We start from the raw sequence: 18,282 nt of genomic DNA, 5'->3' as shown, positions 1-18,282 counted from the left end.
ATCGGGATCTTTTCAAATTCAACGTTTCCCCAATAACCAGAACAACTAATAATGAAATATGGAAAATTATTTTATTGTTCGGGATTTCAAAGCTACACAATTTTCGAGGAGTGATGGCATATCCTTCTGGTCAAGGTTATTGAAAGAAAATGGCGGTTTTTTGAACTTTGTGTAAGTTTAGCCACGTCAGTATACTACTGTAATAGCATCTCGTAAATACAAATATTGTGGAAGCTAATACCTATATTTTGGCATAGTATTATCATCATGTGTGCTGACATCTTAATTTTAAGTTTTGAAATTTTTTTTTGACTGATGAAATTTGTAACATGATACTTCCCATTAAGTACATATATAGGACCATTCAATGCCATCTCCCCTGATAAATCCACACAATTGTTTGCGATAATGTTATATGGATACTTCGTCCTACTGTATACAAAATGCTACTCCGTTCCATACATTTTACATTACACCCCTGGGATGTACTGATATTGTGATTAAAATACCAATTTTGTTATTTTTACCAGGACCAATATCGATTTATTTATGACGTCATTGCGGAATACATAGAGTCCCGAGGGATATACGGTAACACTTAAAGTCGATCATCCGAATCAGCTCTTCATCCTTGCTTCACCTGTTCAGTCTTGTTCTATATTCGCCTGACCGGAAACGCAAGCATCAAAGGAAGCGTACTTGCTGCACGCAGAGGAACCGTGTCTTATCTTTGCATGTATTATCCAGTATGATCCAAATTATTGTTTGTGATAAACAAACAGATCTGCTGCACCAAGAGCCACGACTCGCACTTGGCAGTTCATCGTTAAATTGCTTCAAATGACTTTCATGGATCTTGCGTAGCATTTTCTATGAAACCAATACTAAAATTAATGTCACGTGAGTGTGATTTCTAAGTGTGAATTCGTTGATAAAAGGCCTAATTTCATTGGTGGGAATCATTCATGCGAGATGTTAATTTCAATTTGAATGGCGAGAATCATGTTCGTATAAAATGCTTACCATGATTTGAATGTGACTTCTTAGAATGAAATTCGTTCTGATTGGACGAAAATCGAAACAATGATTTTCAGCACGTGCTGATAAGTGAAAATGACTCTAATTATTACTGTACTGTCCGCCTGTTTTGGCTTAATTTCCAAGAAATCTCTAAGTTTGAGTCGACCCGAATAGCTAAATCGCGGAAAAGAATTTTGACATCAACATTCATTTCAGGACATGCTTTACATTTGATTTTCTTTTTAAACAACCACACGAAGAAATCCAAGCTAGGTGGCTGTTAGGTTTTAGTGTTTTATCTGCGGAATTGAATCGTGTCGAGTAAGATGACGAAAATTAATGTTGTCGACCTTTTCAGTCAGAGACATTTGAAACAGTGTATTTTGTTACCGGAAAAATCAATTTTTGTACGACCGTCTTGTCCAACATTTATTGCTACAAAGGCTCTGTATGAATGAGGTGAAATCTGATGATGATGAAAGAACACAACAGTAAAGGGAGTCGGTGATAATTCGCTTACTCTTTCATTAGACTAGTGGCTGATCTTCTGAAGCCTTTCAGATGATGTACAGTAGTTGATATTTTTTAGTGGAGTGTTCTATTCAACTCATCTTTTTGAATTTAAATGATTGTATAATGTATAATGAACGATTCGGAAAGAAATCCCAAAAATCTCTGTGAACCTCGCTTGTCAGTTGTGACCAGGGGCGAAGATCCTAAGGAGATACATTAAACACGATTCTATGCTATTATATAAGGGGATTTTTTGACCAATGTTCCCTATTTCACAAAATTAGCTCCCTATGAGTCCGGAAACTCGCGTAAATGACTTTTAACACTTGTCAAACTCTAAAATTTACCGAAAAAGATTCAAGCTTATTTTTAGTCAAAATGCCCCTGTTAAACCGATTTTAAATGACTTAAATAAGCTTCAAACGTTATAAATTGTCTGATATGGTTTTTGACCCTGCCTGAATCGATAATGTTAACGGATATGTTAAGGCGGCAATTTTTACAATGATATGATTGTTAAATACGATTTGTAGTGTGTATATACATGTCTATAACATATTTGTACACACATAATACTTGGGTCGGCGCCATATTGTAAAACCTTAGTGCTATTATTTATTTTATAATACATGCAATGTAATGATATGTCTAGTATCTAAAACCAAACAGTCGAACGGCGATTGCCGGATGGTAAGATGTCCTGACATATTACCACAAGCCCTTCACCTTTTGGGGCAGTTGCCAAGTACTGACAATTGGTTGGTGGTTTTTCTCTGGATTCCCCTGTTGTAAATAGGACTATCAATCTCAGACCAGCCCAACCAATCGCGTCAAGTCGTCTTAAAACAGACCGAAAGAGTTCATTAACAAGTAGATTGTAAATTAAAATTGATATTTTAAAGAAAAATACCTTAAGAGCGACACTATTCAAACGATCACAGAAAAATAAGCTCTTTACGTCTTACATCTGTGTGCTTTATGGTAAATCTGAATTATAAAATTACCAAGATGTATATTGCTTCATCATCTATAGAATCAATCAGATCATTCCTCTTGATATGTCCATGTGTTGTTTTCTGAGCGGTTGGGCATTTTGTCTTTACGATCTATCATAATCTACAAGTTGTACAAAGGTTGTGACTTCTGTGTATTTGTCCATTTGTAAATATAATTATAAAATGTTAATTATTGTTTTATATTCAAAGATTGAGAGAAGTATCAACAATATCCTTATTATGTTTACATGAAATGTTTTATGCTTCGCCATTTTTCTATCTCTTGCTATGCCATTTTTCTATCTTGTTCTATTTGTATATTTCCATTTGTCGCATCAATTAAGAATGTATGCTGCGATACCTTTGAATATATGCACATCAGAATGCTGGATTTGAAAGAGAAACAAAGTACACATCATTTTTGTCTAAGGTCAATCAGATTACGCTTTCTCTTGAAGATCTGACTTCGAAGTATCTGTTTTTAACAATGAAACTATATAAATGTAATTGTTTTTTTTTTTTAAATCCATGAAAACAGGAAACTCCTACCAACCATCATTGTCGATACCTTTTCAGAAAGGATATTAATTATAACTGGAGTTTCGATTGTCTGTTCTAGTTATTCAATTAAGAGATCTTTTAACTGAAGTATTTGCATTAATTTCTGAAAGCGTTTATTTTTGTAGAGAGATCTATATATTTTTTTAAAGTTAAATGTCTGATTAAAAATATGAATCAATATATGTATGAATCAACAAAACAATATATGTTCTAAGTTAAATGTGTGATACTGCGTTATGTATGGACCAAGGAAATACTTTTTTTGATTTACAGCAGTGTAAAGCAAAGTTCCAAGGAAATATGAAGATATCCCGTGATTGCATATTATAGAGTTTGCTCTCTTGCAAGGAGGCAGCCATTGTGATGTCATTTCTTAATGGGCGCAAATCACATCGTTTTCTACAAAATGACGTTACGCTCGCAAACACATTATGTCACAATCAATTCCTACCCGCAGGGGCAGATAACTGTGTAATGTGCAAATACAGAATATTTTAGCTAATTATTTTAACAGCAGAAATACATGACAATAGTTCAATATTGAAGAATCATTGGTGCTCTGATTAATTGTTGAACTGACCTACAAACACTTTCATCTACAAATAATGTGAGTTCTACAAATTGTTTACTTTGTATGGGTGGCGACAGATGTGTATGAGTGTGAAAAATAAACATTTTTGTCTGTATTTGTTTTCAGTGTTTTATTTTACGTTACTTATCTGGTTACAAATGTCGTGTGACTTGAGCTCTTTTTTTAAACCAAATACTTTTTTCTGATCCATCAACACTAGCTACAATGTATCATGACACGTGAATCAATATGTTCAGTAACATATGGCACAGGTTTTATTTACAGGTATTAACTATTTCATGGTAATTCTCATAAAAAACCATCACCTAAAGTTTAAAGTGACATCGATATGGTTCACATTTATAAATATTCGTACATATAAGTTGTGTCAGTAGTATAATACCCGGTGTTGTGTAAAAAAATTCTTTCAAACGGAAGTCGATTGCTTGTTCACGACTGTTGATGGTAATTGCAGTAGGGCATATTCAAACATGTTGTCACCGGGACCAGCATATTTGGCCGGTATAGATAGGTTTCCGGATTGTACAAGTTTAAATTACTGCAAATAAAGAATAGAAATATCATACAATACCTATAATTGCATATTACCAAACATAAATAAAATATAGGAAATATGATTATCAAAATTTTAAATCTAATAAAATCTAAACTAAAAAATGTAGTAAGCCTTTCTGGGTTTTCCACGACAAATCATCCGCTTTCACTGATTGCGTAAAAATATTTTATATACATAATTATACTTTACAATCTGAAGAAAGTATTTTAGAATTATTGTTAGTCAAAATTGTGGTATCGACATAACAGCATAGTGTGTTCGAACGCACAATATTCTCGTGATATAACAGAATAGAATACATGAATGTAATGAGATATTATAAAAGGGCCACTTGAAATAACAGGATATAAGCGAATCCATCAAAGTCATGACTCTGCGCATCACACGAGTTATGGATGCTTCATAAACTATAGACTTATTGCCTCCGCAGTTGAATCTATTATATTATTCCAAACATGGTTGTACACATTTTAAAAATATAATGGATGACATAAATATAATTCGACACTCGTGTGTATTTGTTTCCGTATAGTGGTTGTGTGCAGGACTATAGTTGGATAAGAATCTCATTAATGTTTTTTCACATAAAGTACATAAACAAATTGTAATAAAATTTGATAATTAGAGTACAACTAAACTCAAAATGAAGGAGAGTTCGTTTTTTATGACTCGTTGGTAAACCAAAGTAAAGTTTGTATTCATATTACTTAGTTATCTGCCCTTGTGGCAATGTCGACCTGTATTGATTGTGACGTCATGTGTTTACGAACACAGCGTCATTTTTCGGTAAATCAACGTGGTTTTTTTAGAAAAAAATACAACACTATCAATACCTACCTGTAAGGGCAGAGAACCCTCTAATGTGTAAAACGGTGTAGTTACATTGGAGCAAGTTAATTATTTATGGACATACCATGCTTCGATTATGAAACCTGACCGGATTGCTTCGTAAAATGCATGCAATACATCAGTCAATAGATTTGTCTATTGTTAAGAAAATTTTAAAGTTGAGCATCACTTAACTTAAATTGATGTAATTTTTAAGTAACTTTATTGGGAAAATATAAGCTGACATTCCGATAACGAAAGCACAATCACTTTGTAGCACCTGCAATTAGCAAGCATGATACAAACCAAGAACTAGGGGATAGTACTAGAAACAAATACAAATCAGATGGATTATTCACTCTACTGTACCATTTTGAAAGATATTTTAAACAAATCGGATGCCTTTGTTCATTTTGTGATTGAAATAAATAAAAATGTAGGATTCCAAGTTTGCTTTGCACAAATCATGTTCGTTGAAAGTGAGCGTTTCTTGTCGAGTCGTTTCGAGCTAGACATAAGACGGCTACCAGTAAATATTTTATGATTTCATCAGTTCTTCAGCGGACATCTATTTATACCTACATTCTGATAAGTATGAACTATAGATACCTACAGTGTGGCGGGTTCAATCGATACAGCCGGTGAAGAAGCATCCCGTCATCGCACGTCTGGGATCTCTATAACATAAAGCCACTATGATTTCCCTGTAGGATTCTCAGTATTTATGTTTATACGCCGTCACGATATAGATTTCTATAGGAAGCAGATTGACAAGTTTTAAAACATCTCGTATTTCATACGTTATGTAAATTTTACAATTTTAAGATGTCTTTAACTCTGGAAAACTAATGAATTGTCTAATGTGCTGATGCTGATTTGATGAGCTTCAATGGCGAAGCTGCTAGAATAGAATGGAATTTAAGGTTATGTGCACTTAGATATATGAATAATATGTCTATAAAATCCATGTTTATCGACACGATACTATATAAACTTGAAAATTGGATTATTCATTGGCCTCACGTTATCTTAACAGAAAATAATGCCATTTATCACATAATCCGTATGATATCCAGTGACTTCGCTCATGTAATATTGTATATGTAACTAGTTTAATTTAACCAGGAGCGCTTCTCTTTTTTGTAAAGTTGTGTTCTCGAAATATTGATTTTGGCTTGCCAAGACCCCAAAGAATAAAAACGTCTTAGAGTTGTTTCATAAACTCTTATATGAAATGAACACTCAGTAAATTCCTATATATGCTAATTGCATGCATTTTTATATAGAATTAAATAAGGTAACATTTTTTGTGTGTAATTTTACTTAATTAATTCAGTTTTAATGAGGAATATCCCTACCGATTGGTTCTAGCACAGCAGCCATTTGTAACCCCTTCAGTATGCAGATATCTAAACATTGACGATGCTTTCGAGATTTGTAGCTTTTCTTGAATCGTATTAGTTCATTGTCATGAAAATCAACATGATGTACATGCATATACCTCCGTTAATTAGGAAGACTAACGTCACCATGGAAACATGTTGCATTTGCCTATGCTACATGGTTATCGATTTTATGTATAATGATTAGTTCTTAATAAGATCAGTAACTTTCAACGCATCTGTCATGAGCAGCATAATGTATATTTGCATCATTAGGAGTATATAATAGTTCGGAGACCTTGTTAGTGGTATCGTGATCTGAAAATGCTTGCCACTAGTTCCCAAATGTTTAATGATCAATCATATATCTTTGTATATCAGTGATAAATTCCCGGTTTCTCTCATTTCTTTCACTTTTCCAAATACTCAACCACGGACAGGATTTTTTCCAAATGGAAAAAATATCAACAGATATAACTTTGAAGGATAGTTAAATAGTAATATCCAAAAAATACCTTAATGAAATTATCAAACTGTTGTTTCATTTTCATCACGAATTTTCCATTTGAATAACTTTCGTTAGTAACATGTTGCCGGGATATCTGTATCGATTTTGGATAGTCGATATATTTCACAATTAAAACGTATTTTTTAATTCAAATAATTGAATGTTACGCAACAACGATACTTGCAAATGTAGAATGCATCCCCTCGTTAAAAGGTCAAATATACGTGTGTATATATAAATTTGTGGTTACGAAAAATAAAAAAAAAATCATTAAACAATCATTTATGAAAATAGTATAAAATTGTAGTAATTCTAGTTGGATTTCATGGAAAATTCAAAAATTTAAATTCTCAATTCTGACTTTGTCCAAAACACCACAAAACATTTTGTATGTTCAGAAGAAATACCTTCAATAGGGTTAATCTTCATATTAAGTATTATGGTGATAAGATTGAAAGAGATTATAATGCATAGCCACATCTCTTGCAGACAACACGTGTTCCTATTCAGGTCAGGGCCGGTATGAAGGTTCGTATGTCAAAAAATCTACATAAACAAGTTCATTTGATAATCTTTTTATATTTGATATGATATTGCAAAATATTAAATATATGTAATATTTAAAATTCATATCAATGTTATACGTATCTAGTATAGAATTCCTTTAATTAAACTATGATCATGTTAAAGTGTATACGTTTTACAAATAATAGACAGTTGGTAACGACTAAACTTTATTAAAGCAGACAATGTAATTCAAAAATTCGTATTGAGGTAAAAATAGTTTTTATGTACCGTATAACCGGATATTTTCGCGGGGATGATATTTTCGGGATTTTGCGGCACATTGCTATGATGGCGAAAATTTGATCCGCGAAATCATGAGAAATGATTGAATGATACCTACCTATAAAATTCATATCGAGAAAATTTAAAATCACTAACATATAATTTTTTTTAATCAAATTGCGAAAATTTTGGTCCGCGATATACTTTTTTCAATAGTTTTAATAATCAACGTTCCGAGCCGTACTTTTGTTTTATTCCTTCGGTACATGTAAGTTTGAAATTGTGTCTCTCTAGCACTCTTCGATTCTTAGGTAATTAGATACAATACTGTATCTATATTGATTTAAATGATCAGTGTCTCATTTTTAACACACCTTGTGGAGTATTATGTAATCGTTAGGAAGTTGGAATCGTTGCTCTATGTATGTGTATAGAGTCAGAACTGTGTATGCAATAATACAATCACATGAACTGTCTGAGAATTGTGTGCAGTTTACTGATAAAATCTGCCATCAGAACCTCACAAAGGACACGAATTTACAAACCCTGATTCCAGGACTAAGAGTTTGAATGTCTGTCAATGTGTTCAAGCTTATATCATGAGATTTTACTAAAGCGAGACTGACTGGTAAAAATCATCGCAAACGCTGATACTGTTGTTCTAAACATAATGAATGTATTATCTTAGAATGATGTGCAGCATCACTGCAGCTCCATCTGATAACACAGCAAATATGAAATTTTGAATGTACTTGGCTTGACTTAATGTGAACAACAGTGGATAAAAATGGCATCTTCCATAGAAACACGAACAAAAATTGACACAAACACAAAAGAAAGTATGCATGGAAACCTAATAAATTCGTTTCAAATTATCGCGTAGATTCGTGTACCAGCTTGAGCGTAATTTCAAATGTTTTTTTAAATAGTTGTACAATGCGTGGTTATCAGTAAGACTTATTGATTGCGAAGTTATGTATCGGCAGATATGTTAAAATAATGCTTACACGAAATATTAAAACACAGTGGTTTGTGGTAGTCAAAGGCATTCGTTATGGGTTATCAAATCTGTGTAAAAATAAACATGAACATAGTTTAATTAAAAACATTAAAGGTGTTTCAGAAGAGCGAGTTCCAACGCCATATGTAGATTAGGTCACACTATGAAATGAACATAGGGATAGTTATAAAAAAAGCAGACAAATTTCCCCATTTCATTAATCCTTTTACCGAAGTGTTTAAGACATAGCTCCACAAACACAATGAAATGAACATAGGGATAGTTATAAAAAAAGCAGACAAATTTCCCCATTTCATTAATCCTTTTACCGAAGTGTTTAAGACATAGCTCCACAAACACTATGAAATGAACATTGGGATAGTTATAAAAAAGCAGACAAATTTCCCCATTTCATTAATCCTTTTACCGAAGTGTTTAAGACATAGCTCCACAAACACTATGAAATGAACATTAGGATAGTTATAAAAAAACAGACATATTTCCCCATTTCATTAATCCTTTTACCGAAGTGTTTAAGACATAGCTCCACAAATAGGTCATTTTGACCTAAAAGGTATACTCCAACCATTACATAATCGTCGGGACATTATCTGTGTTAATTACTTATCGTTTAATTCTATAGACGCATAGTTACATAGCTAGCTTCGCTTTGATGCAGTAATGACATTGCTAATGGATATAGACAGATGATAATGAAGTTTTATACAAATACCTAGATCCATTAAGATGTAATTCAACTTCAAATAACGACCATTAAATGCACAGGTATTTGTTCCGTTATTGATTAGTAGGTAGATCGTCTAATATGTAATTTAATTCCACAAAAAAATATAACGAAACAAGACAGACAATGTCTCGCTTTCTGACATGTCGTTAACCTCGGATCCGACCAGAGTATATCCTGTATTTATGAGGAAAAGGAAAAGAAATTCCCATCTTCGTAAAACATTATTTAAAGTGGAATAATGATGCATTTAAGAGCACAAGATTTCAATCAGTACTCATTTGTTTATATCATTAGCTACGTGATTAAAATTTAATAAGTAACTGGCATCACTCGCACTATATGAATGACCTACTTTTTTCTGTAATACATTATTTAAGTCTTAAATTTCAATATAATAGGAAATATATATTACAATTTAGTCGATGTCTGTAAAGTATCATGTGTTAACAATGAAACAAAGTGAAAGACGAGGAAAAGGTGTGAACATCCAGTTATAACCATTTTAATATGTCCGTCATATAAACTGTTACAGTAAAGCTTTACACTAAGGGGAGATAATTTATAGGCATCGTATTCAGTGTATCATTTCGTTAACAATACTGACGTTTATTATTTCAGCTCATGAGACGTTTATGCATGTAGAGTAGATTTTTACTAACGAATGCGAATGTTATAACACAACAGTCAACAAACCGATAGATGGATACACCATAGATAAAATATTTAACCTGAATATTTGAATCCTATGTATATAAAACAAAAATATCAGAATGTATTCTTAATAAACCGCGAAGCTATATATGAGATTCACAGTTTATGAAAAGAGTAAATTGCGCTTTAAAACGATTAAGGTCAATTTTTATGATTTACCCTAATCCAGTGGAATACATAGATCCGACCTGTCAATTAAACTGACCTAATGACCAATCAAATAATTCCTTGCGCTTCAGCCCGCTCAGTCGGCGCCTCGGCCGCCATGATGTCCCACAAGCGAGAACTACCCCACACATACCCGAATACATATGCAAGCTACGTTTTCATGTATTCATGGAATAAAATGAAATCAGATATCGTGAAACTCCCTCGTAATCTTTATAATAATTTATATTTTGTAACCCCCTCCCCCGCCCCCGCCGCACCTACAAGAGGAGATTAATTCAACACACACCCATATATACTTTATATACCTTTTTCATATATCTTTAAATGTAATCTTTGTTCACATTTATAGACAGTGGGGTCGCTAAAAAGAAATTAACGAATACGCAAATTGGCCAAATTAGTGTCTGAGCGCCGAATGCGCGAGATTTGGGGGTCTGGGGGTCGACCCCGGGGAAAATATTACGATTTAGAATGGCTGAGATGAGTTTTACAATGTATTTTGATGATTTTGCGAGCGCCCGAAAGTGCGAGATTTTGGTGTTTAGGGGTTTCGGGGGTCTCCCTCGGGGAGAAATATTACGATTTATAATTGCTAAGCAGAGTTTTACGATATATTTTGATGAATTTGCGAGCGCCCGAAGGCGCGAGATTTTGGTGTTTGGGGGTCCGGGGGTCTCCCCCGGGGAAAAATTACGATTTAGAATGGCTGAGATGAGTTTTACGATGTATTTAAATGATTTCAAAGCGTTCTTACCATGGTAATTTTTCGATTTAAAGTAACCTGCATTTAGAAATGATAATTGTGATAATTGTGTCGTCATATCATTGTGCAACCCTGCTCGATCTGAACATACCGGCTTCACACCATCGGCACATTGTTTTGTAACTCAAAATAATAATGTATTAATTGTCTTGCTAAGACTTTTAAACAAAGTAATCTTTTAAGAGACATTTTTTGAAATACAAATGTAGTACGTAGAGTCCCTTAATGAACATTTCAAGTGTAGTTCATGTGTATTGAATTTCTACTATTAAAGGTTTGAACATTTATGTGCTTGAACGTTTTAGGAAATGCGCCGCGCAGCGAAAATTTTTTTAGCATGAAGTATGAAAAATGTGCAGAGGACCCTTTTTTCTTTCAAATACATGTATGTATTTTTAGAACATTTCAGTCGGCGAAAATGGGGGGCAAAAAGACATGTTTGCCCCCCCCCCGTCCTGGGGAAGGGGGGCGCTTGCCCCCCCCCCCCCCCCCCCCCCCCCGCTTCCTACGCCACTGATGTATATGAACTAATGAGATGTTTAGATATCTTTAATTAAGCATGGCATTCATCCCCACCACCTACTTGTTTACAAATCGATTTGAGAAAGAATAATGCGACGTTTCGTTCATTAATTTGTATATTCCTTTTAGAAGAATAGAGCGGATGGATTTACACGAACTCATTGCTACATGATGTTAACGTGACAATAGACACCGTGATGCTACCATTGATTGCCGATGGCACAGCTGTGATCACCTGCTCAGTAAACAAGGCTCACATCACCCTTACTACAACCACTTTGTTAATGAGTAAAAAATCGCATGTACACCAAGCGGGCGGAAAGGTTGAAATAAGGTGAACAAAAAGAAGAGAAATAATACGACAAAAGTGGCAGAACAGTACAAATATAACAAAGACCCGCGTTGATAAACAGTACAGCATGTCTAATCAGATTGATATTTGGAACATTATATTTGGTCGGTAGATGAATGTTTCCTGATAATACAGGTATTAAAATCAACTAGAAATTAAGAAGAAGGAACATATCGTACAATTAAAGACAGGGAGCTGGATAAGACATTGCCCAGTTTGACAGAGTATACAGTAAAAAATATACAAAGGACATTTTATATTTTTATTAACATGAAGCTTACTATCAAATATAATTTATTGAATAGATATCAGCAACGACAAGCAAAAATCTACTTCTATGCCAACATTGCGCTTCTTTATCAAAGTTGATTTTAAGATAAAATCAGCTCGTTACTTATTTATTACACATTTACTTACCTTCTGGCAGGCTTACTTTGGATACACATTGTAAACAACACGTTCGTAAAAAGACATGCTTGTTTCCATTATTTGATTACGCTACAGTTATGATGTTCTGTCTAAGACGTTGACAGAATCGTGCATCATTTAAAAGCAAAATCCAATTAGCTTTGAAATCATTTCCTCCCTCGCACAAATACATGTATCGTCTGTCAATTAGCAAAGTCAATTTTAAAGGCTCACATAATCAATAACACTTAGAAGGTCACACCGTTTTGTCACCAGATCACAACGAGATTCATCTTTGTTGATGCTGCAAATGTAAACAACACCAGTTTGAGTTGTTAAAAATGACTGAAGAATAATAGTAATCCTGCATTTTTAAGTTATACGTGCCGCCATTTTCATATTGATTAAATCAGGAAGAGCTTTTAAAGCAATATACTAATCACCATCCAAGGTTACCAACATTTTATAAATTAATATACGTACAATGCACAGGTTTATTTTACACATTAGCAGATACATAGGAGCTAAAAATGAATTCTAGCAGTACTGCCAAAAATCGTTATATTCAAATTTACAAGGCAGTGAAATGTATACGGTATAAAAGGACATGAAGTTGTGGTCCACCATTTAATTCTACATTTTACTGGAAGTCTGCCAATTCTATCAATTCATAATTTAACTTCTAAGTGGTTTTACATTTCAAAATAAAACAGAGCAATTGTAGATAATGGCTCTGTATTTACAATAAAGGATGAGCTTTAATTATTCCTTTCAGTTGATATCGGTTTTCATGCAATTATGCAATTGTTTATGGAAAATTAGTTGCATTGTTATTAGGTTTGTGCCATGTTCAGACGTGAAATAGACCGGATCATTGATACCTAATACCATTTGTACTCTATTACATAAATATAGTCCATGTACTATGATGGTGTGTCAAGCGTAGAAAACGAGTAAATAAAAAAATCAAGATTAAAATGTTGCTAGCTCTGCTATGCATCCATATATGAGTAACCCTTCTAAGATAAAGGAACAGTGAACTTAAAGCCATTTTCTTCTGACAATACGTTCTCAACTCCAGCTCCGATGTCACCAATTTTTCTCAACCTAAAGTGATGATATAGCATTTCTGTATGAGATTTTACAAAAATGAGTCTAAAAAGTCTGTATTTTTGCGAGCTTTGGCTAGCAAAACTTAAAGACTCGCGTCATAAAAATCTCATACACAGAAAACACAAAAAGAAACCTTTCATCAAATAACTAGACAAACCTACATTTCGAAGAACAAGAGGCCCATGGGCCTTAACGGTCACCTGAGTTCGGATACAGAACAAAGACATACAAACACTATATACTGGCACATCAGGCCTTTGAAGTCAGTCAGTGATTTAATGAATTTCACTTTTTAATCTATGAAGATTATTTCGTTTCATCGAATCTGTGAATTTAGAAGAAAGATTTTTGAAATTTTAGCCATTTTGACCCCTTTTGGCCCCGTCCCTCTGTCCAATTGGGGTCAGCTAGGACCAATATTGATAAGATGTTAAAATTCTTTCTAAGGCATATAATTCTAACCCAGTTTGACACATTGCCTATGAAAACTAAGCAAATAATATTCATTAATGTGTTTTCCTATATAAACTTTAGTAAATTTGACCCCCTCCCTAGGGAAAAATCTGAGATCCCAGGGTTATGAAATTCAAAATTCTTGTAACGAGCCTTAAAACCTTCCAATCTATGAAGAGTATCTGGTTCCATCAAATCTGCGAATTCAAAAGAAGATTTTTGAAATTTTAGCCATTTTGACCCCTTTTTGCCCTACCCCTCTGGCCCCTGGGCGTCGGATAGGACCAATATGGATATGATGTTAAAATGCTATTTCAGGTTAATAACTCTAACCCAGTTTGACTAATTTCCTATGAAACTAAGAAAATTATGTTCATAAATGAGTTTTTCCTATATAAACTATGGTAAACTTGACCCCTACCAAGGGAGAAACTTGGGACCCCAGGGTCAAATAATTCACAATTTTTTTCCTTTATAAACAATGGTAAACTTGACCCCCTCCCCAGGGAGAAACTTGGGACCCCAGGGTCAAATACTTCACAATTTTTGTAAAAGACCATATGAACTTTCCATTTATCAAGATTTGATTCTACCAGTTCCAGAATTTCTGATTTTTGAAGTTTAAGTAAATTTGACCCCTTTGGGCCCCGCCCATAAGGCTCATGAGGTCATGGTAAATTTGTAAATAGGATTCAATGGCCATTTCATAGGGATAATTCTGACAATGTTGGACTAATCTTCTATTACAAATGACCAAATATTGATCAAAAATGTGTTTTCCCTACAGAAACTACTGTAAACTTAACCCACTCCACAGGGGAAAACCCGAGACCCCAGGGGCATATAATTCACAATTTTTGTAGAGAGCATTGGGACCTTTCTAGCCATGAAATGTATTTGATTCTACCGCATCTGTGAGTGGAGGAGAAGATTTTTGAAATTTTAGTCAATTTACTCCTTTTTGTCCCTCCCACAGCTTCCTGTGGGGTGAGGTAATAAAATTCACAATTTTGATTGGCCATAAACAAAAGCTTTAGATGGTTTGTGCAAATTTTCAATGAAATAGCTTCAGCGGTTTTGGAGAAGAAGTCGAAAATTTAAATTATTTATCGTCGAACGACGGACGACAGACGATGGACAACGATGGACAAAAGGCGATAAGAATAGTGCACCATGAGACTTCGTCTCAGGCGACCTAAAGATTTCAACGTCAAAATGTTTTGCAAAATCCAAGCAGAGACCGCCATTATTTCACGGCGGTATCGAATTCTGATGTGACGTCTTTGTATAGTGATTTTAAGTCATGACGTCGCGATGGATGTCAAGTTAAAGGAAAGCACTTCATGTTGTTTTACACCAGTGATAAAAGCAAATATATAACATGGGTGAATCCCTTAAATATCAGGTGAGTTATGTAATAAACTCTATTTTATTAACTTTTATTACCATATATGACGTACAACACTCTTTGGAATTATATAAACGAATACAAAGTTGTAATCTTCGAATATTTGTCCAATTACGTCGTGACGTAAAAAAGTCTTAAAGAATGAGGAACTTCAAGCTTTCTGCTTATAGCAATAAAAATGAAACGTTTTGTACCATTTGTAAAAAAACAGAACTGTAAATTCATGATGTATGTGCCGGAAGATGGCAAAGAGACAGAAAAATCGTAAAAGAAGCGACATTTGTATTGATTTATTCATAATTGTATAGTACGATCGTAGTAATCAGTTAAAACAAATAAAAATCCCTTTCAGTCATGATGATATTTATTAATTAGTATATAAAGATGGAATGTTATCAATTTTATCATACTGTATATATATAAATATATGAATTTGTTTTAAAACAACGCTTTGGAAGAATAAATTCTTTTGAATCAAGGATACAAATACAGTGAAAACAATCGTTTGGGGCTTTTGTATGCGATCATGAAAACGAAAATATGTTCCAACCGACATAAGTTCAGAACGTGAATATAAGGACATCATGCGCAGTAAAATATGGTAATGATAGTGTATCTCGAATGTTTTGATATACTCAAAGTCTATTATTGAACAAAATACTTTCATTACTTTTCTGATTAGGAATAAAATAATGTTGAAATCTACTGGTGTTTCTCCACGTTCATCTGTAGTGTTATGTTTGAGGCCCATACTGAAATGTTTTCTCACACTCCATACTGGAATGTTGCCAGATGCTGGTCACAAGTGATGTTTTTCTCATACTTCTTTCATCAAATCATCAACCAAAACTGACCATTCATTAAACGACCACATCTGCCCTTACGTCTTGAGGTGAATTTTAACAATGTTACACCGCTGACAAATTTTCTCTTTCAAAAACAAGAGCAGACGAATTAGTATTTTTTCGCAGTTACAAAAGTTACTTTTTACCTTTCCCATCGCTGAAAAGTTTGAGGTTCTTATCTTAATTCACAATTCAACTATTGAAAATAAATAATTATGTTCCGAAAAAAATCCATGCCACTATGGTCTATATGGAATTATGTGCTGATTGTGCATACACCAAGAGCAAACTGACTTATTTTATATGTATTTTTCTGTAAATTAGACACAAATATACACGATTATACGTCAGTTATTGTTCAGATGATCAGTATCGATTATGCTCTGTCAGCGGTGGAGCATCTTTAAAAAGATATATTAAAAATAAATATATTTGTATATACGAGATAAATTCCATCACAGGCTTCATAACATATAACATTAATCACATTCATTTTTCAATAACATGTTACGTTCATTACATACAATTCTATGAGATAATATACCTATGATATACAATTTTCATTACAGTGAAGGAAATCATCCACCAAAGAATAATTTGTTTAATACGGTAATTTTGAATTTGCATATCTGCCCAAGTTACTTGATTAATTATGTTTTTTATGAGTGTCAAGTTAAACGTTTCAATGAACACGTTGCTTACAAAATAATGACGTCACAATACCTATCCGTAAGGGAAATGACTCTGTAATATACAAAGATATAGAAATCGCTGAGTCATTACTCTATTCATTTTGAAAGGCAAATATCACCATGTTAACATAGAACGCGACTAGTTGAAAAATAAGGTAGATACCATGATTAACGAATAACATACCATCACAATTTTGATATCTTACTTATTCATAGTTGATTGTTTTATGTCTTGTAATTAATGATTTTAAAAGGAATCTTTATACAGGCAACCAAAATATTTTTCAGAAGATCATACACTGTACATTTTAAATGTAAATTATATACAGTTTTATACAAGCTATGGAAATACCTGCTTTGTTCGACATGGAATACATTGCATTACAATGTTGCATGATATAGTATGTACAAATAATTTGTTTGTTTGTTTGTTTGATTAGTTGTTAACAAAAAAGAAAATGGAAGAAAAAAACATATGTCCGTGTTCTCGTTTTTGAGCTATCGTCACTCAAAGATTCCTAGTTTACAAAATACTTGATTTTATGGGAATTTTGCCATTTTGACCATTTACACGAGAGATTTAAGCCATGATTTTCTAATGAGGTGTTTGATATGTATGGATGTTTGCAGAATTCATTTTCCAGTGATATTCTTTTAAAATATACAACTAAAGATTAATAAGATTCATATGTTTTATCAGAATAGCAACATATGCTACCTCTACCCCTTAATTTTGAATTACGAAAATGTATATTTTTCAGACATTTTTGCCAAATTTAACCCGATTAGAAAAGTTGTGGTATCAATTTTGTAAATAATTTCATACCGATAGGGAAAATGTTTCTCTTTCTAAATCAGGCAGAAAAATGGTGAGGTCCGTGTGCTTACTCCCCCCCCCCCCATTTAAAATAATTGTAAGTTTTTCAATATTATAAAGTCAAAAAATTTAAGTGGTTCAAATTGTCATTAATTGTAAAACTATAGTGACAATAATGTATCATTTCACACATTAATGCTCAATACTTAAATTTCCGCCAAATCGGTAATTTCTTAAAATCCTCGTATAAAAAAATCTAGTTAGATTAGGAATGTAATTGTTTTGATAAATTTGAAACTGGCAACTTGCTACAAATATTGATAAATAGAATTTTAAAATTTCAAAACTTCTTCGATCTATGACAAAACGAGACTTCAACGGGACTGAAACCTTAGATGAATACATCCTTAATAACCAGGGTCATGTAAAAACGACTTACCATGTGTGCAACGTGTTGCGTGTATGAAGTGCGGGTGTGTGTTTTGAGAGACTGCGGTATAATGAATCATCGGGATTTCAACTGGATAGGGATACC

The 18,282-nt window shown here is 33.4% G+C and overlaps 1 protein-coding gene across 3 annotated transcripts in view; it reads left to right on the top strand.

Annotated features, from left to right (window-relative positions):
- LOC138324766 (receptor-type tyrosine-protein phosphatase kappa-like) overlaps positions 1 to 3,775 on the top strand; it is a 29,943-nt gene extending 26,168 nt beyond the window's left edge. For all 3 annotated transcript variants that reach the window (XM_069269897.1, XM_069269896.1, XM_069269895.1), the window contains one exon: positions 531 to 3,775. In XM_069269897.1, coding sequence (XP_069125998.1) covers positions 531 to 602 — 72 coding nt within the window. In that variant the 3' untranslated portion in view covers positions 603 to 3,775. The remainder of the gene's footprint in view (positions 1 to 530) is intronic.
- The last annotated feature ends 14,507 nt before the right edge of the window (positions 3,776 to 18,282 follow it).

Source organism: Argopecten irradians, chromosome 6 (genome assembly GCF_041381155.1).
Source record: "Argopecten irradians isolate NY chromosome 6, Ai_NY, whole genome shotgun sequence".
NCBI classification, from domain to species: Eukaryota; Metazoa; Mollusca; class Bivalvia; order Pectinida; family Pectinidae; genus Argopecten; species Argopecten irradians.
This window is presented reverse-complemented; position numbering and strand designations above follow the sequence as displayed.